The sequence below is a fragment of the Chelonoidis abingdonii genome, chromosome 3 (genome assembly GCF_003597395.2).
Source record: "Chelonoidis abingdonii isolate Lonesome George chromosome 3, CheloAbing_2.0, whole genome shotgun sequence".
NCBI lineage: Eukaryota > Metazoa > Chordata > Testudines > Testudinidae > Chelonoidis > Chelonoidis abingdonii.
This window is the reverse complement of record NC_133771.1, coordinates 18,884,333-18,907,262: the sequence shown is the minus strand read 5'-3', so window position 1 is coordinate 18,907,262 and position 22,930 is coordinate 18,884,333. Positions and strand designations below refer to the sequence as shown.

The 22,930-nt window shown below is 39.6% G+C and overlaps 1 protein-coding gene across 1 annotated transcript in view; it reads right to left on the bottom strand.

Annotated features, from left to right (window-relative positions):
* Positions 1-4,497: 4,497 nt before the first annotated feature.
* ATAD2B (ATPase family AAA domain containing 2B) overlaps positions 4,498-22,930 on the bottom strand; it is a 155,089-nt gene continuing 136,656 nt past the window's right edge. Inside the window, exons 26-28 of the mRNA XM_075063634.1 lie at positions 10,611-10,738; positions 9,728-9,856; positions 4,498-7,985 (exon numbers count right to left, since the gene is read on the bottom strand). Coding sequence (XP_074919735.1) covers positions 7,944-7,985; positions 9,728-9,856; positions 10,611-10,738 — 299 coding nt within the window. The 3' untranslated portion in view covers positions 4,498-7,943. The remainder of the gene's footprint in view (positions 7,986-9,727; positions 9,857-10,610; positions 10,739-22,930) is intronic.

Here is a 22,930-nt window from a genome sequence, read left to right as displayed (position 1 = left end):
ATGGGCTGGTAGAAGTCTCCATTCTACTACCTTACTCTTCCCCACCCCTCTTCTGCTCTAACAAACCTATGACTTCTGAGTGGAATGGGAAAATGGAGTTGATCTGGGATAAAACCACTGTCCAGCTCATCAGAGAAGTCTGACTAGTAGAAGGATACAGTAGCATTCTCTTTACTGGGACAACCTGGGATGAATTTGCTGTCCCACTTAAATAGAAAAACTATTTTTAATCTTTATTTAGCAACTTTTATATTTTAAAAATAGCCCTAGAATTTCCCCACTATTAAAGTATTATTTAAAGGTATGGCATTATTCAAAGGTGGCTGCACTGTAACTGGAATTTAGCAGTGGTCATTCCCATTCACTGTTATTGGGCTGAGCTGAAACAGAGACTCCTTGGAAAGTGTCCAGTTTAAGTGAGCATAAATATATTATTTAATATAAGTTAACAAAAAATCATATATGTAGAAATGCAACAGTGGCTGGATTAACAGCTGTTGAAACTAATTTCCTGATTCTTTCCTATTTTAATTGTGCACCCACAATGATGTATTGAGGTTTTGGTTAGTTTTAAACAAAAGAAAAAAAGTGAGGTATTCCACTTCACCAGTTTACAAACTTCTTGCTCAGCAACTATTTCGCTTCCAGATCTCGTAAATTCCTTTTATATCAGTTTATGTGCAGGGCTAGATGAAGGCCTAGACTCAATAGACAGATGCCCAGGGACCCAACTGCTGGAGTCACAGGAGAACACAATCTCAGCCTTCATTACAAATAAAAATTTCCCCCCACCTAGACTTCACAGTTGTAAAGAAACTCTTCAGAATATTACTTGAGTCTATCCAAGCCTCTCCTGAGTCTGTAGACAGCTTGAAACAATGGCTGCAACAGGTGTGAACTGCCCCATTCACCTTAACAGAGACATTTGATCCTGGGTAGGGGTAGGGTGTCTGTCAACACAACAGGATTGTAGTGGGAGTTAGGAGAGCCCTTGCTGGTGCCATCCTATCATAGTACTTGCTGGGGTGATATCAGCAGGACACACACATACACGCTCTTGCGCTCCCTCTCCCCATCTGTTGCTCTTATAGCTGACTGCTAAACTTGCGCTCCCTCTCCCCATCTGTTGCTCTTATAGCTGACTGCTAAACTCTCTCTTCATGGAGATAGACCACACCCCACCTAAAGACAGAGCATCAGGCTCCAGGGAAGGGCCAGTCTGCCACAAAAAGAGTGATGCCAGTCCCCTGCCAAGCCAGCAGCCAGCTCTGCTGTGGATGATCCTGCAACTGCCAAATCAAGGAGGGTTTGGGCTCCTTGCAGGGCCAGACTATGGACATTTATAGGGGATGTGTCCAGAGCCCTGAACACACTTAATCTGCCCTGTGGATATGGGTTTAATTAGGCTATGCAGGTACATAACTGTAGACTTAAGGTGTAAAATCCCATTTGCTTTGATTCAAAGGGACTACAGTTTTCACCAAGAAAATTACCTATTGTGCCTGCTCAGTATACAGTTTTCAGCCAGTAATCTCCTAAATGTTATCCAGTATGCTGCACACTGGAGGATGCTAGTCCAAGTTTAAAATTCAGGTCTCTGCCCTGAAGAGTCTGCAATCTAAACAGATAGCTTATAGAAGGAAGAAGAGCAGAAGCTCACACGTATACGGTCATTTTCATTATTTTAGCTGAGTAATTTTGTTTTTTAAACCATTGCCTGTTTAGTTAACATTTCATGAACAGAGGTTATATGCCTCTTGTAATAAGTAAGGTTTATAGAAGGATTTGAAGGAGGAAATGGTGAAGATACTGCATGCAGTGCCAAGGGTCAGACTTTGCTCATATTTTCCAAAGAACTTCACTCAAGAGACCAAGCATGGAAAACTTGAGCCCAAACAGTTTATACTAGTCAAATATTCACATGAGCCAACAGGGTTTTAATGGAATCATTTTATAACGCAACTATGACAGTCACAACCAAGCTACTGCTTCCGAAGCATCATTCATCCAAAGATATCAAAGCACTTTACAAACATTTATTACATCTGACAATTGGCCTATGAGGCAGATGATATCCCTGCTTCGCAGATAGGTAAGACAAAAGAACTGGGAATAGAATCCAGCAGCACCAGTACGTGCTCCAGATCACAAGCCCTCCAACAGAACACAGTTTGAGACAGCCATCAGGTTATATATGGATAGTTCTTGGAGCAATGAATTGCACTTGCAGTCCCACGTGAACCATATCCAGTTCAAGAGAATGTCCAATTGCATCCCTCTGTGCTGAATGACTGTTTTTATGGACACCTATCCATTAGATAGTAGTTTAAAAGGCTAATGTCAAGAGGTAAACCCCAAACTGACCTCAAATTATTCTGCCCTCTCAAACGTGGAAGTGTATACATAGAACTTAGACTCATAGGTGTTGAGGTCAGAAGGGAACCATCATGATCATCTAGTCCAACCTCCTACACATTGCAGGCCACAGAACTGCCATCAGTCTTAATTGCAAGATCTACTCAGGACAGACATTTGTGATTTCAGTCACAGTGAAGTAGAGGAGACAAAAATTCTCAGTGCTCTTTAGTCATGGAGTCACCAGGTAAAACAAATGTAGTTTAACAAATGTAATATCAAGAGCTGTGCTCACATCAGCAAGGCACAAGTTTCATTCCTTTTACACAGAGAAGCAGACACAAACATGTTGTAGGACAGAGGTGGGCAAACTACACTACAAACTATGACCATCCTGCCTAGGCCCTGAGTTCCTGGCCCAGCACGCTAGCACCTGGCCCCTCCCCTGCTGTCCCTTCTCCCCCACAGACTCAGCTCGCTTGCTCCGCCGCTGGCGCAAAGCGCTGGACAACAGGGCTGTGAGATCCTGGGGCAGCGCAGCTGCAGAGCCCGGCCTGACCAGTGCTCTGTGGTGTGTGGTGGTGGCAGCATTGCCCAGCTTCAGCCAGGTGGCGCAGCTGTAGCACTGCCAGCCACCGGTGCTCCAGGCAGCGCGGTAAGGGGGCAGGGAGCAGGGGGGGTTGGATAGAGTGCAGGGGAATTCAGGGTGGTGGTCAGGGGGCAGGGGTGTGGAAGGTGGTCTGGGGGAAATGGGGTTGAATGGGGGCAAGGGTTTTGGGGGGGCAGTGAGGAAGGAGGGGGGGTTGGATGGGGTGACAGGGGGCAGTCAGGGGCAGGAGTTCCAGGGGCAGTCAAGGGACAGGTAAAAGGGGTGGTTGGATGGGGCAGAGGTCCCAGGGGGGCCGTCAGGAATGAGAGGAGGAGTTGGATGGGGCAAGGTTCCCAGAGGGGCCATCAGGGAATGGGGGGGTTGGATAGGGCAGGAGTCTGGGAGGGGGGGCAGATAGGAGGTGTCGGGGGGATAGGAGCAGGCAAACTTTTTGCCCTGAGGGCCGCATCGGGTTTCGTAAATTGTATGGAGGGCCGGTTAGGGGAGGGGGTCATGGCCCTCCATACAATTTACGAAACCCGATGCAGCCCTCAGGGCAAAAAGTTTGCCCGCTCCTGTTGTAGGACCTGAGTGTACCTCCAACTGGTTGACTCTCTATTCTGATCCCCCTGAGGTTACTGTTTGCCAAAAGAGTGGCACTTGGAATCTATCTAAGCTATTGGGTCAGTGTATAAAAGCAGAATGGGAGAATCAGACCTGAAATAAGATGTTACCAACCTTCTTACCCCACATCCTCTTCACATGCCCAGGAACTTTGTAGTTCCAAAACACAAGGCCAAAAAGGGGAACAGGATCAAAAATTCAGTATGCCAATTCCTACAATTATGCTTAATCCTAAAGAACTGCAGGTTATACAAATTACACACAGCCTTCTATCTCCAGGTAAATGGCACATATGGCCGTCGGGCAAAGTCTGGGTAACCCTTGATTTACATAATCTCTATATTGACACTTTGTCCCAATTTGTACTTCAGCTTGGATTTCTAAAAATAACCTTGGAGTCTGCTAGAAGCGTATCTGTAACCTGGGTTGAGTTAGAATTTTAGCTTTAAAAGAACTGAACCAATCCAAAATGTTAGAACAATTTGGAGGAGTGAAAAATGTTCATTACATAGAAAGAAGAAAGTTCAGCTGGGAAAGGACTGCAAGAGAAAAGAAATCAATGGTCCCACTTTGATGCTAATCTACAGCAAAGCAGTACTACCCACTTGCCATTATCCTACAATTTAACTTAGCTCATTTCCTAACAGTAGGGAGATTTTTCTTCTTGAAGTTATTTAATTATAATCCACACTGCACACTGCAAATTTCAAATAGTTAGCCAAAATTAAAAGTGGATGTTTTCCTTTAACAGGCAAACATTGAGAGCAAAGTTGATGACTAAACTGCCTAAACAACCGATCAGTGAGATCCCAAAATTAAATTATGCCTACTGAATCATCAGTGAAATCTCTGGCTTGAAAAGGGCTGACATTCAGTTAGGAGATTACCATTTCATTGAAATGCAAGAACATTTTTAATGGAACTAAAGCCATGTTTTTCTTGTCATCTTTATTCAAGTATTTCACAGCAGTTATATTACAAATTACAGTAAAATGTTCAAAATTTCCAGAAGTTCAAAAATTAAATAACTTACTTCAAACTAATGTAAAATGAAGTTAAAATGCAAAACATCAATTTTAACACAATTCTGAATAAAACTATAGAATCCAAAATATACCATAGTTGATGAAAGAAGTCTACTTAATCTACAAAGTAGACATACATTAACCAAACAATAGGACTCCCCGATGTCTAAATAACCCAATGTACAAGATACACAAGATGCAGGTACAAGCCCAAATTCAAGCTTATGTTGTGATTACAAACAATAAAATAAAATGACTATCAGCTGCAGGACCTGACACTCAATATATCGAATGTAAAAGCCAGAGCTGACCCATCAACTTAATCAAAAAAATGGGAAGACAAGAGAATACAAAAAACCCAGTAATCCTATAAATACATTGGCATATGAGAAAAAAACAACAATACAAAAGGAGACAAAACAAACAAAAATTAATCACAGGTGAGATTCAAGCTTGCAAATACTATTAACTCCACAGCCATCAACTTCACCCTAGAACAGTTCCACTACCTCCAATACAGTCCCAATGGCCCACAAAGTTTACCTCCACCTGGCTCTGCCACATTTTACTGATTCAAGAACAAGGCCTTGCACAGGAGTTTATTTGCAATTTTCACATCAGAAAATGAGGAACAGAGGTCGATTTGTACAAAGTCTTGCCCGTGCTATATGTCAAAACAAAAATTAAAGATACACAAACAGTAAACAAGTTTAGACCACATGGATAGATTAACAGCTGCTTTAACTCTATACCCACCAGGCATCTGTAAAGGAAAAAAAAACTGATGTAGTAATGTGATTATTTGGGCCAGAAAGGCAGGTATAATTTTACCCAAGAAAAACATATTTAGATCGGCTATTTCTTTTCAAACGACCTAAAATATTGAAGTGCAGCTCCTCAGTTAACAAAGTTGCACCTTTCAGTTTCTGTATCGACTTTTAATTACTATTAAAAGTTATTTTAAAAAGAACTGACCTGTTGGAAGCATTTTAATGCTAGGCGCGAGCTTTAATGCTAGGCGTGAGCTTATATTTGCTTGTCAAACTCACTGATGACTAAAAACTTAATTGTTTGTTTAATTCATACAAATTTAGCAACATGTTAAAAATGTATGCAGTTTTACCTTTCACAAGTCCTGCTACTACCTGAACAAATACTTCTCTGAACAAATGAAACTGGAATAAATATTTAAAAAAAAAAAAAATCTGCAGCAAGAACCTGAGACTTGCAAAAATCCCTTTTACCAGAAACTTGCTACAAAAAAATCTGCTACATTTTATTTAATCAAATCTTAAAATTTGTAACAATTTCCATCAAAACACAAAATTGTTATTAATGTACCAGACTGCAAAATATATGAAACAGGAATGATGGTAATAAATACTAAAGGAAACATGAAAAAAATCCCCATAATCAAATTTGAGAGAGCAAAGAACACCTTGTTTGAAATATGGGGTTTTTGTTGGGTTGTTTGTTTTTAATCGCACTTTCTCACCAAAATATACAGTGTTTCTACATGAGTTGCATTTAGAATAGTATGACTAGATGCATACTAAGCCTTCAAACTTTTTTCTCTTAGATATTAAGAAAACAAGTGGCATTTTGGGGGAGAAAAAGGTCAAACTAGAATTAGAAGGCTTAAACATAAAATACAAAGAAGTACTTTGGATTACTGCAGTAGCCCAAGGCCCATGTTTGTTTTTCTGCAGCGGCATACTACTCCTAGCCAAAGACATGGAGACAAGTACCTTAGCTTCAGCATGTAAACGGTAGCAGAGAGTGTTACAGTTCTCCGAAAACACTGTTGGTAACTAAAATAGAAAAAGCTGAGGTAGCTCAGTATCTCTGCAGTAGTCCAAGACTGTTTTCTCTAATTAAAAACAAAACACGTGTTGCCTATTTTGGAAAGACGCTCCTGCAGCTACATATAACAGTTATAACGAACGGTAACACAAGGTAACACCAGCCAACCTGTCTACAACATTTTCTACCTATTTGTCTGAAACAAATCAGCCCAGATAATGTTTTAACACTGAGCCTGTGATAAGACTTTTACTGCAACATCCTTGCCACTTGCAACTGCCTAGATTGTGTGTCTCCAATTTCCAGAAAGGAAAGTTTTGAACTACTGATACACTCACTATTCAGCTATAGAGAACTGCAATCCACACACCCCAGTTCAGAGGTCGACAAACGGCCAATGATCATATAAAATATCGTTCCCCCCACACTACGTTAATACTACCATACATGGCCCCAGGTGTGGAGTCTGGATTAAATTGTACTTACAGTGAGCTAGGGGTCCAGGACTTTTGGCTAACTGTCTCTCCTTTCTATGTCCATTCAGCAAGTCTCAGCTTTCATAAAAACAAAACTTTAGAAAGAAACCTGCCAGAATTAAACATCTTTTGTTTCTAAGAACTCAAAATGGACAACAAATAAATAGAATCGTGGGAAAAAAGAACAGCCCCCTTAATGAATATTCTCTTCACTTTGTTTTCAGCAACATACAAGAGTTTCACTGTGTAGTTTATTTCTATAACAAATATACCAATAGAATAAAAGAATTTCACTGTTTTGGTAAAGTTGTGTTGCTTTTTTCAGTGTGTCTTAGTTTAGTTATGTAGAGTAAGACAGGCATTTTAGAATCATAATACTGGTTGCCATTCAATGATGAGGAAATGCAAATCATCCTTTTGGAGTTCTTCATTCTGAAGACAACTTTTTAACTCTGCCATTTGCTACAGGTCCAACCATTTGAATAGCCTTATCTTTCTCAATTGACTAAAAAGGCACATTAAAGGCAGTTCTAGAGAGCCTCATTTTCAAATTACTGTACATCCAGTTACTAAAGTTCCCTACCACAATGCATTACTGCCATCTTTGAAACAGGTTTCTGTCCATTACCCCAGAGAACAAGAAAAAAAAACTGAAAAGGAAAATTTAAAAAGTTGTCCATTTAAAAAAATTCAACCTAGTTAGATCTGCTCTATCCAGGTTGTGTGTTTGCTGGTCTGCTCTACTGTGTCTGAAGTTTCCCAAACGATAACGCATGTAGAGAGAACAGGAGCAGAAATGAGAGCCGTTTCTGTAGCACCAAAAATCTCCAAGTTGTGGTGTTGTATTCTTTATTTATATTAGATACAACTGTCTGAAGTTCTGTTTGGTTTTTGTAGGCTGGTTGGTTTCATGTACCTGAGACAATAGCACCAAATTTAACAGAAAGAAAGAGAGCAAGCACTTAAGACCAAGGCTCTGCACATACTTGGTGCAACTGGAAATCGAATGGCTCAGAAGACTGCTCTCCCATGAGCAGTTTAAGAGGATAAACCCACCCATTTCAAAAGAGATCACAGGAATGTTTCAAACATATGAACTGTTCTTTCCATTTCCTGCAAGAGAAACCAAGCATTAATTATATATAAATATATAGCAACAGAAATAAAATTAGTGTTATATAATCAGATCTACTGTGATTTTCTTTTAAACCTGAACAAATATAAGAAAATAGACAATTCTGTTAACCATTTCTGCTAGTGGATGGAAAACAATAAATGAGAGCTGTTTTCTGCATTAATGCTTCTTAAATTAGTTTTCCTAGTTGATGGTTAACGGAAAGATGCAGGTATATTAAGATCAGACTTCAGCTGATGCACCCTGCATGTATTACTAAATGAGGAAGGCTGAGGGGTGGAGCAGAGCTGCTGCCAAGCAATACTTCTGTTTGTTGATTTAAGGCCAATCATTTATCTGAAACGTGACCACTGAAAAGTAGTAGTTTTTTCCACATCATACAAAAATGTAAGGTTTCATAAAAACCATATACTGTCCAGTGGTTAGAAATGAATCCAGTATTTTTTAAAACCTAATCTTATAAATGGACTATAGCAGGGATTGGCAACCTTTGGCACGCAGCGTAGGCCGAGAGATGTGCTGGCTGCGGCTTCCCGCAACCCCCATTAGTCTAGAACGGCAAACCGCGGCCAGTGGAAGCTGTGATTGGCTGAACTCGCGGACACTGCAGGTAAACAAACAGTCCTGGCCTGCCAGCTGATTTCCCTCATGGGCCAAGTGCCAAAGGTTGCCGATACCTGGACTATAGCAAAAAAAACATGTTCTTCAGTCTGAAAAGCCTTTTTAAAGGAAGATATTTAAGCCCTAATTGCACTTTACATTATTAAAACACTATGCTTACTCAAAAGTCTCAAAGTACTTTACAGACTCTTCAGATATAGGGCTTCTGAAATGCAAACATTTCTACGGCGAAGGATGCCAGTGACAGAGACAACTGGCTCATAGACAGTTTTTGTTTTTGAAGCTTTTCTGTTGCAAGACTGCCAACACTTCAACCTCTCTAGTCACTCAGTAACAGACTTAAAGCTGGCAACCTTGCAACAGAAAAATTTCAAAACCAGATTCCAACTAGAAACTGTTGAACTTGAATTAATATGGAAACTAGATACCATCAATTTAGACTTGAATAGAGACTGGGAATGGCTGAGCCATTACACATATTGAATCTATTTCCCCACATTAAGTATCCTCACACCTTCTTGTCATTATCACTACAAAAGTTTTATTTCCCCTGCTGATAGTTGCTCATCTTAATTAATTAGCCTCTTAGAGTTGGTAGGGCAACTCCCACCTTTTCATGTTCTCTGTATGTGTATATATAGCTCCTTACTATATGTTCCATTCTAAGCATCTGATGAAGTGGGGTGTAGCCCATGAAAGCTTATGCTCAATAAATTTGTTAGTCTCTAAAGTGCCACAAGTATTTTGCCTCTAGAGAATGAGTTCCTACTACTTCTCCAGTCTTATATTTGAATTTTATGGATTTTGTCATTTGCATCCTTTATGTTCTTTAAGATCGCATTTAATGAGACAGAAACAGAGACACGCCAGGATGGGTCTGATTGTTTGCAGGGGAAAGATAGGGGGATTGGGTCATATCAGAAACTAATGGTCACTGTATTCCTTAAGCCTCTATTGCACCAAGTTTCTTTTTATCTTTAGTTGTTAATACAGTTTTCACAAGAGGATTTCAAATGTGCACCAGTTAATACAGAAATATTGCTACCCAAATTCTATTGCAAAACTCAGATGAGAAACAAGAGAAATTGTAAAACATTACCTCTACAAGTTGTGATTTGTCATAATCTTTACGATGCCGATAGATGCACTGACTAAGGAGTGAGTACAGCCTCTCAAGTTGGTCAACAGTCAGGTTGTTACTTCTCTTCACCAACAAATCCAGTAGCTTCTGTTAAGAGGAAAAACATAACACAAATAAAAAATCAAGTTTTTCATATATTCATTCTTGAAATCTGTTTGAGACTAATTATTACATTTAATTGTTTGTGGACAAAGCACAAATGTGCTAGAAGGATATTTTATATTCCGAACAAGAACATGGTTCAGTATGTAAATAATATAACTGCTGTCAACAATCTTAAGAGCAGATAACTCTTAGAGATCTTCTTTACATTTGTTTCAGTATGCAGAGATTCTCTAATTACTACACTCATGGAAAACATTCACACTTGGGAGAAGCTCTCTGTAAACATTTAAAGCCCTTCTTAAAAAACTCTCCTTTGTTGTAATGCCTACCAAAAAAACCAAAAACAAACTTGATGGGGGGTCGGGAAAAGAGCAGATATTAACTCCAGCAATCAACACAACTACATCATCAACCCTTATTACTGCATAATGGACTGTTATACCATAATTATTAAAAAGATTTTATATGTATATTTATTACTGTATCTGCAGATACAGCAGTAAGATACAAATGAGTAGTTAACAATTTTGTTATGTGGTCACTAATTAAATAAAAATTGCTGGATAAAGAAAATCTTCAAATGATAATGCTGACAGAAAAGATTATACTTTTTGCAGTATAAAATAAGGGAAGTTGGGTCTTCACAATTTTCTGTATAGAGTATAAAATTATCTTCCATGGTGTTTGAAAAGGGTTGGTAGTGGTAATTACTAATTTTAGTTCTCAGTCCCATTACCTTTAATCTGTCATGGTCAACAACTAGAGGGGGTATGAGATCCAATGGCTCCTCCGGAACCTGCTCCAGACTTGCAGGTTTTGGGGGCTCCAAAGTGACTTTTCGAGATTTCTTAAATTTCGATACACCTGTGATTTGGATGCAAAATTATAGCACATCAGGAACAACTGATAAAAAATTAAAGTAAAATAAAATATTTATTAAATGCAACACAGTTCCAATAGTCTTTCAACTATAATGTCCCATTCAAACCCCCACTAAAAATAGCTAATGGCATTTATATAATCCACACCATCATATTATCGAGGCATTGAAATTAAGATTTGACCTTGTATTACTACTGACAGCTGTGAATAGGACAGAATCATTTGTACACAACACCCTGGTTTTGGAAACCTGGCTGAAAATATAAGAAGATAAATTAGAATTTACTATTAAAGCAGCTACCGCCCATCGAAGTCAACAGCAGATCATCTAGTCTGACCTGCTGCATAATACAGGCCACTAATTCTGTAACCAGCCCATAACTTCTGGTTGAAATACTGCATGTTGAAGGATAATCTTTACTGAAAAGCATCAACTGTTAGAGAATCCACCACTTTCCACAACAAGATATTCCAATGTTTTATTACCCTCACTATTAAAAGAGACTTATTTAAAGTCTGAATTTGATTTATTAAAAATGTTTTAAATCAGGCTTTTGAAGAATGCACATTATGGAAATTGTTACTGACTCGTACTTTTCCACTCTTACTGTCACCAGACATTTCAACATCGTGTGACAGGATTAAACAGGTAAAAAGAATTGCATGAGTCAGAGTCCACTCTGACACAGCTTGAATCTATTTATTGCATCACCCAGCAACAGTTTCACTGGTTAGTTTAATTCACAATTCATTTCTCTATAACATGGTGTCCCCTACAGATCAAGTTGCGCTTGCTTTTCATTTCTACTTGTTTCCATTTTAAAGACATATGAATTGCACTCATTGCTGTGTGGAGGGCACTCTGGTATGGCTTTTTTTTTTTTTTTATGAGAGACAAAGCAATGGATTTCTCAATTTTATTAAATGAAACAGACAAGACAGATTTTTATTAAAAGGCTCAAAGCAGCAACTGAGCCATACTTTGGCCAGGGTAATTTCAACTGGTGATGCTACTGTGATCTCAGATGTCATTCTATCATCATATTTATCATTGGATTAGATTTCTTATCTGTAGGTCTACTATTGAGAGTTTGTTTTACCATCTGAAAAATAATGCCAGGTAATGACCACTGCCCAAGACAAGCCACTTATAGCTGCTGATATATGCTTAAGGCACAGGTAGGTTCAACTAGCATAATTCTCTATTATCCGGTATCTCTTCACATAAATATGAAGGATGCTACTTGTCCAGAACACAGAAGCACATATCCTAACAAGTATAAGAAAGTCACAATTAGAGCTGGGCAAAATTTTTCACATGAAACTCTTTCACCAAAAAATTCAGACTCAGGTCAACCAAAAGATTTCACAATGTCATGTTAAATTCACCAAACTGTTTCAGTAGAAAAAATAATCCAGACAAGTTGAAACATTTTCAAAATTGAATGTTTCAACTTTGTTTAAAAATTACATTTTATTTCTTATTGTGCTTCAGTTGTATTTTTTAAGATACTTGGAAATAAATGTTTAGTTTGACACAAAACTAGGGTGGGTTTTTTTTCTTTTAGGGTTAGCTGAAATTTTTTTTTTATTTTATTATATTTTATTTTTTAAAACCACCTCTTTTTCGCTTCACTTCAAACCAAAATAATTTTTCTTCCTCCCAGACTTTTTCGTCAGGAAATGAAAAATTGGATATTTGCACCGCTCTAGTCACATCTCCCTGAGCTTTAAAAGTTAACAGTGATTCCCAGTAAACTTCTAGATCAATATCAAAGCTTTTTTAACATACATTTTAAGTAAGAATTCCAGATTGACTGGCTTTCACTTAATACATCCCTAGTGTTCCCTTACATTCCAAATGGTTAGTTTAATTACCCTTCCCTTATCACAACATTCTGATAGACAGAGCAAGAATTCATAATAATTATGCCCTAATTGTAGAATAAACTTCCTTCTACTATTTCAGATCGCCAACTGGTGCCAGAATTGAAAAGAAATATGTTTATGGCAGCATTTATTTGTTCTTAATAATTAATGTTTATATTATTTTATTACAGAGCGCTCCAAGACTTTTTCAAGTACTTGTGTTAAGGTGTGCACTCTGCCCCACACCAGGGCATGTTTTCTTCAACATACTCTCAGTCAATGCCAGCCCACGAGGAGTGATAAGGAGAAGGTATACACAAGCAGAGGCAGGAATAGCAAACTGTCTCTTGAGCATACTAGTTCACTGGACTATCCTACACCACAATGCAAACTCCTTACTGGTTTCATTTCATGTCTGTGACTCGTGTTTTCCTGATAGCACCTCAAAAGCTCTACTATAATCACCCCTGAGGAAGGCTGGACACTGCTCCACCTGGAACTCATCAGAACTGAAGGGGGACCATTAGAGATTGACAAAAAACTCTTCTCCCTACTGGGCCATGTGTGCTGCCTCCCCAGTACTCTCAAACTTCTAATGGGCTAGGGAACAAGGGACAATTTGGTCCCAAACTTACTCTACCACTGTACTAGCTTCCTTTCTCCCCCTTCATTTGTCTCTCTTTCACCATCTAGCAGAGAACTGCACCCATGCTTCTGCACATAGTACTTCCTTTGTGGCAGGGCCGGCTTTAAGCCTATTCCACCAATTCCCCCGAATCGGGCCCCGCTCCTAAGAGGGTCCTGCGCCTAGTGAGAATCCCTTCCCTGCCTAGAGGCGCTTTTTTAATTTTTACCCACCTGGCGGCGCTTCAGGTCTTTGGCAGCGGGTTCTTCGCTTGCTCTGGGTCTTCGGCAGCACTTCGGCGGCGGATCCTTCAGTGCCACTGAAGACCTGGAGCAAGTGAAGGACCCACCGCTGGAGTGCCGCCAAAGACTCAGAGCACTGCCCGGTGAGCACAAGCCCCACGTGGTTTTTTACATGTGTTTTTTCTTTTTAAGTCATCCCTGCCGGGGCCCTGTCGAAATTGTTTGAATTGGGCCCCGCAATTCCTAAAGCCGGCCCTGCTTGGTGGGGTAACAAGGAACAAGGAAGTGAAACTGACAGCTGTGCTCTGTTCCTTCTAGGTCATTAGAGAAGAAGGAAAGGTTACTCATCTTGTGTAATAACTAGAGCTCCCTGTGGGTGCTCCACTTTAGGTGTGCATGCACCCTAAGCCTTTGATCAAAGCTATTTGGTAGCAGTGCGCATTCAGCTTGCACATGTGCCCTATATATCCTTGTGTCCAGGTCCAAATTCAGCCAGAGCTGTCCAGAGCAGAGTTCCGGTAAATATTTTCAACGACCTGGGAGTTTTTATAGCATGTTGCGGAGGAGTAAGCAGGGCTCTGGGAAATAATCTATAAGAATTTAAGCCCTGCTTGTGTCCCATACTGAGGCTACATATGGCCACATGGGCAAATGACCCTCAGTTTCTTCTCTACGACGAAGTCCCACAGAGAAACTCTGAAGTGCGAGGGAAGAATGATGGGTAGTAGAGCACCCACACAGATAGACATCTCAAAGAACTCCAATTACAGCACAAGACCTCTCCTTCGAGTAGTGTCCCTGTGAGTACTCCACTTCAGATGTCTTCACCACAGCAACCCCTTAACGAAGTGGGAGATACAGAACAGAGTCCAGCACTGAAGAGAGGTCTGCATTGCCTAATGCAGCATCTGATCTAGCAGCGTGAACCAAAGCACAATGATAGAAAAAAAGTCTGTAGTGAAGTCCATGCTGCAGCTCTGCAGATTTCTGCAAACATCCATGAACAGGGCTACAGATGTAGACTGATCTAGTGGAATGTGCAGTCACTCATACAGAAGGTTGAGCATCAGCCAAGCCACAAAAGGTGCTAATGTATTCAGAGATCCATTTATAGTCTCTCTGCATGAAGATACTGGATCCCTTAGACCTATCTGCAATAGAGGTGGGGAAGTCTAAGGGACTTCCTGAATGGCTTGGTTCTGCTCAAGTAAAAGGCTAATGCTTTCTTAACATCTAGTGTTTGGAAGGAAGGTGGCTTGCTGTATAGTTATGAGGCTTAGTAAAAAAAACTGAAACGTGAATAGTTTGGTTAATGTGAAACTCACAAGAAACCTTAGGTAAAAAATTTGGATTGGGTTTAATGATACTTTCTCCCTGGACAACACAGTAAATGAAGGGCCTGCCATTACAGCCCCATTTTCCCCAAAGTTTAAAGCAGAAGAATTGCCCACCAAAAAGGCTGCTTTCATAGACAAATGTAACAGAGAGCACACAGTTAGTCAAAATTTGAGATCCCAAAGCAGAGTAAGATCTCTAATCATCAGAAAAAGATTCATAAGATCTTTAATGAAACCTCTTTGTGGCTGGATGTGCGAAAACTGAGAAACCTTCTATTGATAAATGAACAGCTATTATTGATACTAACAAAACCTTGGTGGAACTCACATACAGAGACCAATGTCTTCAATTCCAACAGGTAATCCAAGAAAGAGATGACTAGACATACGAAAGATGATGGCAGTTACACCAAAGATGGTATCTGCTCCATTTCTGGAGGTAAGATTATCTTGTAGATTTTCCTGATATTTACCACCACAAATTATACTCCCAATGAACATGACGCTTTTAGTTCCAAGAACCATTGAGACACTATGCTTGGAGTTGCAGAACATTCAGATTTGGGTGAAGTGTTTGATCCACACTGAGAAAGTCAAGAATCAAGCAAGAGTTGCCACAGAGGATCAGAGGTGAGTCTGATAAGTTAAGGAAACCAAACTTGTCTTGGCCAAGTTGGTGCATTCAAAATTACCCTGACTTGGTCCTGCTTGATCTTGTTGACAACCTTTAAAGCAATGGTGTTGGTGGATATACATTTCTAACTGCCCTCAATTCCAGCTGATTGATGTGCAAGCACTGTTCTTGTTGTGAGCATTTGCCCTGGCCTGGGAGATGACCCAAATGTGCTCCCCATCTCAAGGGAGAAGGGTCCAATGTTATGACAGAATGGGGATTCTGGATTAATGGGGTTCCTGCACAAACCCTGGAAGGATCCTTCTACCAGGTGAGTGACTGTTGAACCCAGCTTGGTATAGACACCTGTTTCTTCAGATTGTGTCTGTTGGGTATGTAAAATATCCTGAGCCACACCTGGAAACAAAGATATAATCTAGTGTTCTGTGTTATAAAAACACAAAGAGACTTGAAGACTGTGCTGCATTCTTTGGATAAGGTTCTTTGGAGCAAGGAATCTGTTGGGAGGGAGGATAAGTCATCATCAAATCCAGAAACGCGCCTCTAAAAAATATTCACGGTGTAGGGGTCAAGGCCAATGTCTCCACATTTGTTTGTAGGCCTAAACTGTGGAAAAGTAAAGTTGTTGTTTTAACTGCCAACAGCACCTCCTGATAAGACCATCCTTTGAGAATCCAGTGGTTGAGGTAGAGAAAAATTGTTATTCCTAAACAACGGAGGTGGACAGCTACAACCATCATAATTTTTGAGAAAACCCTTGGGGTGGAAGAAAAGCCAAAGGGTAGGATCTGGTATTGGTAGTGATCGTGAACAACTATGAAATGAAGAAATCTTTCATAAAAGGGCTAAATTGCTACATGGAACTAAGCATCTTTGAGGCTGAGAGCCAGTCCTCTGACTTCAGGGAGGGAATTATAGCTGCTAGAGAGACTATTCTGAATTTCAGATATCGGACATTCTTCTTCAGTTGTCTGAGATCTAATATTGGCTGCCAACATCTGTTTCTCTTGACTATCAAAAAATACTTAACCTTTGTGTTGAAGTGGAACTGGTTCTGTGGCCCCTAGACTTAGGGTCAATGTGATCATCTCTCTCTCCAACTGACTGTGAGAGGGGTCCCTGAAGAGGGATGGGAGGGTAGGATGGAGAAACTGGATGGTATAACCAGAAGGGCTTCCAAAATCCATTTGTTTGATGTCCTAGTCTCCCACACATGCTGGTATATATATTAGAGATATCTCTCTCTCTCTACACACACACACACACACACTCTCTCTCTCTCTCTCTCTCTGAGGGGGAGGGCATGCAGGCAGGCTATGTCCAACATACGGAAAAGGGATACACTGCTGCAGCCGAGAAACTCTTATCGAGTGGTTCAGACTCTCAACCAAACCATAAAAACCGGAGCTTGGAAGATGCTGATGGCTGGGATGAAGCAGTCACAGTAGTTGTCATGTTTTTTTGTTTTTTTTTTTAGAGACTCTCAACCCCATATTGCAGGTGGTTCAGATAGTCTACAAAAGGTAAAAATTGAGCTAGATGGGATCTTCCTGCAGATTGAGACCTTGTGAATGTACTTTTACATGGATGTATATCCCCCAAGAATCTGAGTGTAGCCCTAGAGTCTTTTAGGGTATGAAGTCAGTCATCTTTGAAATCCTTGAAGAGCTTGTGGCCATTAAATGGTAACTCCTCAATGGTCGATTATACCTCGTGCTGGAAACCAGACAACTGAAGCCAGGAAGCTCCTCTCATTATTATTGCGTAGGGAAAATAGCCCTGGCTGAAATGTTGGCCACATCCAGTGAAGCCTGCAAAGACATCTTCACCAAAAGCTGATCCTCCTTTTTAATTATGGCTCAGGCTGTCAATTAATTGGAGTTAACTCACATGATTAATTCAAAAAAATTAATCGTAACTAATTGCACTGTTAAACAATGGAATACCAATAGAAATTTATTAGATATTTTTGGATGCTTTTCTACATTTTAAAATATATTGATTTCAATTATAACACAGAATACAAAGTTTACAGTGCTCATTTTACATTATTTTTATTACAAATCTTTGCATCGTAAAAATGATAAAGAGTGTTTTCAATTCACCTCATATAAGTACTATAATGCAATATCTTTATCATGAAAGTGTAACTTACAAATGTAGGGTTTGGTTTTTTTTTGGTTACATAACTGAAATCAAAAAAACCCAAAACAATATAAAACTTTAGAGCCTACAAGCCCTCAGCCATACTTCTTGTTCAGCCAATTGCAAAGACAGACAAGTTTGTTTACATTTACAGGACATAATGCTGCCTGCTTCTTATTATGTCACCTGAAAGTGAGAACAGGCATTTACATGCCACTTTTGTAGCCGGCACTGCAAGGAATTTACATGCCAGATAAACTAAACATTCGTACGGCCCTTCATGCTTCGGACAGCATTCCAGAGGACATGCTTCCATGCTGATGATGCTCGTTTAAAAAAAATGCGTTAATAAAATTTGTGAGTGCACTCCTTGGGGGAGAACGTATATCTCTATTTTACCTGCATTCTGCCATATATTTCATGTTATAGCAGTCTTGGATGATGACCCAGCACATGCTGTTCATTTTAAAAACATTTTCACAGCAGATTTGACAAAAAACGCAAAGAAGGTACGAATGTGAGATTTATAAAGACAGCTACAGCACTCAATCCAAGATTTAAGACTCTGAAGTGCCTTCCAAAATCTGAGAGTGATGAGGTGTGGAGCATGCTTTCAGAAGTCTTAAAACAGCAACACTCCAAGGTGGAAACTACAGAACCCGAACATCCCCCCTCCCACCCCCAAAATAAGAAAAAAAAACAACAAAAAAAACAACAAAACAACTTTCTGCTGGTAGCTTCGGACTCAGACGATGAAAATGAATATGCATCGATCTGCACTGTTCTGGATCATTATTAAGCAGAACCCGTCGTTGGCATGGATGCATGTCCTCTGGAAGGATAATTGAAGCATGAAGGGACATATGAATCTTTAGGGCATCTGGCACGTAAATATCTTGCGATGCCAGCTACAACTGTGCCATGAAAACACCTGTTGTCACTTTCAGGTAACAATGTAAACAAATAGCGGGCACCATTATCTCCTGTAAATATAAACAAACTTGTTTGTCTCAGCAACGGCTGAACACAAAGTAGGACTGAATGGACATGCAGGCTCTAAAATTTTACATTGTTTTATTTTTGAGTGTAGTTATTTTTTTGTACATAATTCTACATTTGTAAATTCAACTTTCACGATAAAGGGATTGCACTACATTATTTGTATTAGGTGAATTGAAAAATACTATTTCTTTTGTTTTTTTACTGTATAAATATTTGTAATAAAAATTATAATAAAGTGAGCACTTAACACTTTGTATTCTATGTGGCAAATGAAATCAATATTTGAAAAAGTAGAAAACATCCAAAATATATTTAAATAAATGATATTCTATTCTCTCTTTAATTGCACAATTAATAGCAAAATTATTTTTTTAATCACACGATTAATCATAATTAATTTTTTAATCATTTGACAGCCCTAATTATGGCACTAAACTGATCTTGATGTTCCTGTGGTTAATGTCAATAACAGCATTAAACTTCTGGTTATTCAGGAAGCCGTATTTCGACATCAGCATTTCGTGATCCTAATATGTAGTGTCACCAAAGAGGCGCTTTTATAACCAAAATGGTCCAGACACTTTTGGTCCTTGTTCTATGGGGTAACTTTAGGAATATGCTGTCCACACCTTGCATTAACAGCGTCCATGACCAGAGAATTTGGTGTCAGGTGTAAACAAAAACTCTGGATCCCTGGCCCAGGTGTAGTATTTTTTAATTGGCTCTCTTGCAGGTAGGGCGTGCTGCTGCTGGAATTTGGCCCTGTGGTCTTGGCTGGCTCAAGGAGAACTTCATTAAATTGGCAGTTGCACCAGCGCTGAAGAAGAAATATGTAATATGTCCAGAAGCTAGTGATAGGAATCCTGGATTTCTTCCAGGGGAATTTGTAGCATGTTCACCATCTGCTTCAGCAGGTCCTGGAACTGCTGAAAGTCATCAACTAATGGTGATGATGGAAGCATTGCTGCCTAATCAGGAGATGAAGAAGAGATATTTGTATGGTGCGTGACCTCCTTGTCCACCTTTGCCCCTTGCTCCACAAAGGTCTCCTCTGCTGATTCAGCATAGAGCGGAGGGATGGAAGGTACTGGAAAATGAGGTCTTCTATGCTCCTTATGAGACTGAATCAGGGACCCTGAAAACCGCAGACAGTACACTGCCCATGGGTCCCAATAAGGCCAAAGGGAGGTAGTCATTGCTGATGATCCCAAGTATTAATAGGTAGAGAACTTGTATCCTGTCTTCCTTCAATCCGCAGAGAATAACATCTCCTTGAGCAAATACTATTATTTGAGCAGATAAACTGGAAAGCCTTGAACAGAAAGGTCAGAGTCTGACTACAAATGCTCTTCTACATATTGTAAAGAAAGTTACAAGAGTTCTTTCTGAATGGTAGAAATTGGGAAGTAGTGCATCTCAATACAACATGCACAGCTGGTGACTGAGCAGCTCTCAGTACCAAAAGATGTCCGGAAGTCGCAAAGAGGGGCGACTCATGAGGGCACTTGGAGCACAACAGAATGTGGTATGGGCACTGAAGTTGTTCTCGATGTCACTGTCCGAGGTGTTGATCATGGGTCTGAGGGTACTGCAGATTCCAGTGAGGCTGCTCTCTTACTAGAACAGGATCTCATGGCAGCCACAGTAATAGTCTTTGATACCGTACCCTTTATCGGCAAGGTATGGGACTTAGATGAAGTCTTAGAGTGCTTCATAGTACCCAAAGTACTTAGAACCTCAACAGCACACCTCACAGGGCCCTGAGGTCTCTGGTTTCTGAATCTTCTTTGAGAAAGAACTTCCCGTTCTTCTTCACTTATCTGCCCCCTGTCCTTAGTCTTTGAGTGGGAAACTCTTGGAACCAATGAAGCAATTATAGGTACCTTGCTGATAGAGAGTATCAGAGACCAGGATTCTCAATGCTGCTTGCACCTTAGAAGCTCTCATGATCATGATCTCAATGTAGACAGGACATTAACGGAAGCAGAGGGCTCCTGTTCAGGGAGTTTCCTGTTCCCAGATCCGAAGTCAGTCTTAAGGCTTTCTCCATCCCTAACACACTACACTTAAATCTCCCTGTTTTTGTGGGATCTTCCCTTAAAACAAATACAAATATTCCACTTGCTGGGGATATGCAAGTATCCCAAGCAATATGCTGAAAACCCTCAACGCTGATGGGAATCACTTTTCAACAGAAGAGGCACAGTTTAAAATCTGGTGAGCCTGGCATCCCAGATACAAGAAAAAACACCTGATATCTCAGTAAGGGAAAAAACAAAACAAAAAATTCCCCCAAGAAAAAAGGAATAACAGTTCCAACAACTATAAAGTACTAAGAATCCTACAAACTAACTAAAGAACTAACACTATATACTACATTCTAACTCTGAAGAGGAAAACAGGCACACACTAAACTATCTCTGGTGAAATGTGATTGAGAAAGAACGTAAGGCTGTTTACCCAGGCTGCACTACATTGCCTTGGTACAGGGCACAGAGAAGTGACAGACATGTGCAAGCTGAACAGGCAATGCTACCAAAAAATCTCAGATCAAATTTTGCCATAGGTGAAATTTAAGAAAAATTGTAGGGAGAAGTATGGATAAATGTGGAATTCTTACAAAACCTACAGAAAAGTTAAGCCACGCAAATCATTAGTTTAATGATGTGATTCTCCCAGATAGATTTTTGTGAAAAATAAAGTTAACTTTTCAACTTTTTTTCCACATCTAGATAGAAGATAAAAACAACAACTCTGCTGGAGTTTAGACAAGTAGATGAATACATTATTTAAAGTAAAAACTTGAGAAAAAAGTTTTAAAGTTTTAAAAATAAATTATACTTTGTTTTAAAGTACACCTCTACCCGATATAATGCTGTCCTTGGGAGCCCAAAAATCTTACTGCGTTATAGGTGAAACCGCGTTATATCGAACTTGCTTTGATCCACCAGATGCGCAGCCCCGCCCCACCAAAGGGCTGCTTTACCGCGTTATATCCGAATTCGTGTTATATCAGGTCGCGCTATATTGGGGTAGAGGTGTATATTGAATCATGTCATTTACGATATCAAAAGTTTGCTGAAGCTTTGTATATTGAGATTTTTACAAAATGCACAGGTTCATTTTTTTTAATGTATAAATATAAAGGTTCAACCAACACGTAGTACTGTCTTCACTTTCATTATGATATATAATTTCCTATAAGTTTATTTATGTTCATAAAAACTGTACAGTTCAAAGGCACCCATGAAATAGCTCAACTTTAAAAAACTGAGCCCTTAATTCCCAACAAAAATTTTTCCAGTCACTGTAAAGTGGGTCTATTATATCTCATCTACATAGCAACATCAAGTGCAGATTCTCCAAATCTCTCCACCTGATTAAACCAATTTTCTCTTCCTCCCAAGCCCTCTCTTCTCCAACACTGCGTAAATTTTTAACATCTTTTGACACCAAAGCTTGAAATCTCGGTCATATTTGACTTTTCTCTCCCCCTTCCACATCCAAGCGGTTCTTTCTCTACAACATCTCCCAAGATTTACTCTTCTCTCTTTTTTGCTACTTCTGATCCTGTCCTGCCATAGGTTCTCTCTTGCCTCAACTATTCAACCCTCCTCTCTTCTTACAATACTGATTGTCACTTTGGTTTTCTTCAGTATATACATAATTAAATTTCTAAAAGTATTTTCCTCCTCTGTTACTCAGACCACATTGCCCCCAGTTTGAGTCCCTTCACTGGCTAACACTTGTCTTCCACACCAAGTTGAAGATTGTGTTCCTAACTTACAAGGCCCTGCAAAAATCCACTCCACCTGACAAATCAGCACTTCTTCCTGTTCATCTTCTCATGTACACTGCCTTGCTCAAGTTTCTAATCTACACATACTCTTCATCTCCTCCTATCACTTATTACTGTACCTTATTCCATGCTACTCCTTATCCTTGGAAAACATTTCCTAACCTTATACACTGAGGAATAACGACACCTGCCATTTAAAAACCTTTGTTAAAACTCATTTATTTTGCAAACCTTAACACTAATCATTTCAAGATACATTGTTCTTTTACGTATTTATGAACAGCTAACAAAAAAGCAAGCGAACAAATACCTTTTACTTCTCTCTTCCCCTCGGGCCCCCAAGAGATGTTGTTTCTCTGCTTTTATTCACCATTATCCTTCCCACCTCTTTGTCTGTTGTCCTTTCTTTGCAATGTCTGTCTATTTATTGATTGTAAACTGCTCCCAGCAGGGATCATCACTTGCAAAGCAACATATATACCTCACACAAAAAGCTTTTGTTACAAATTTTTTAAAAATAT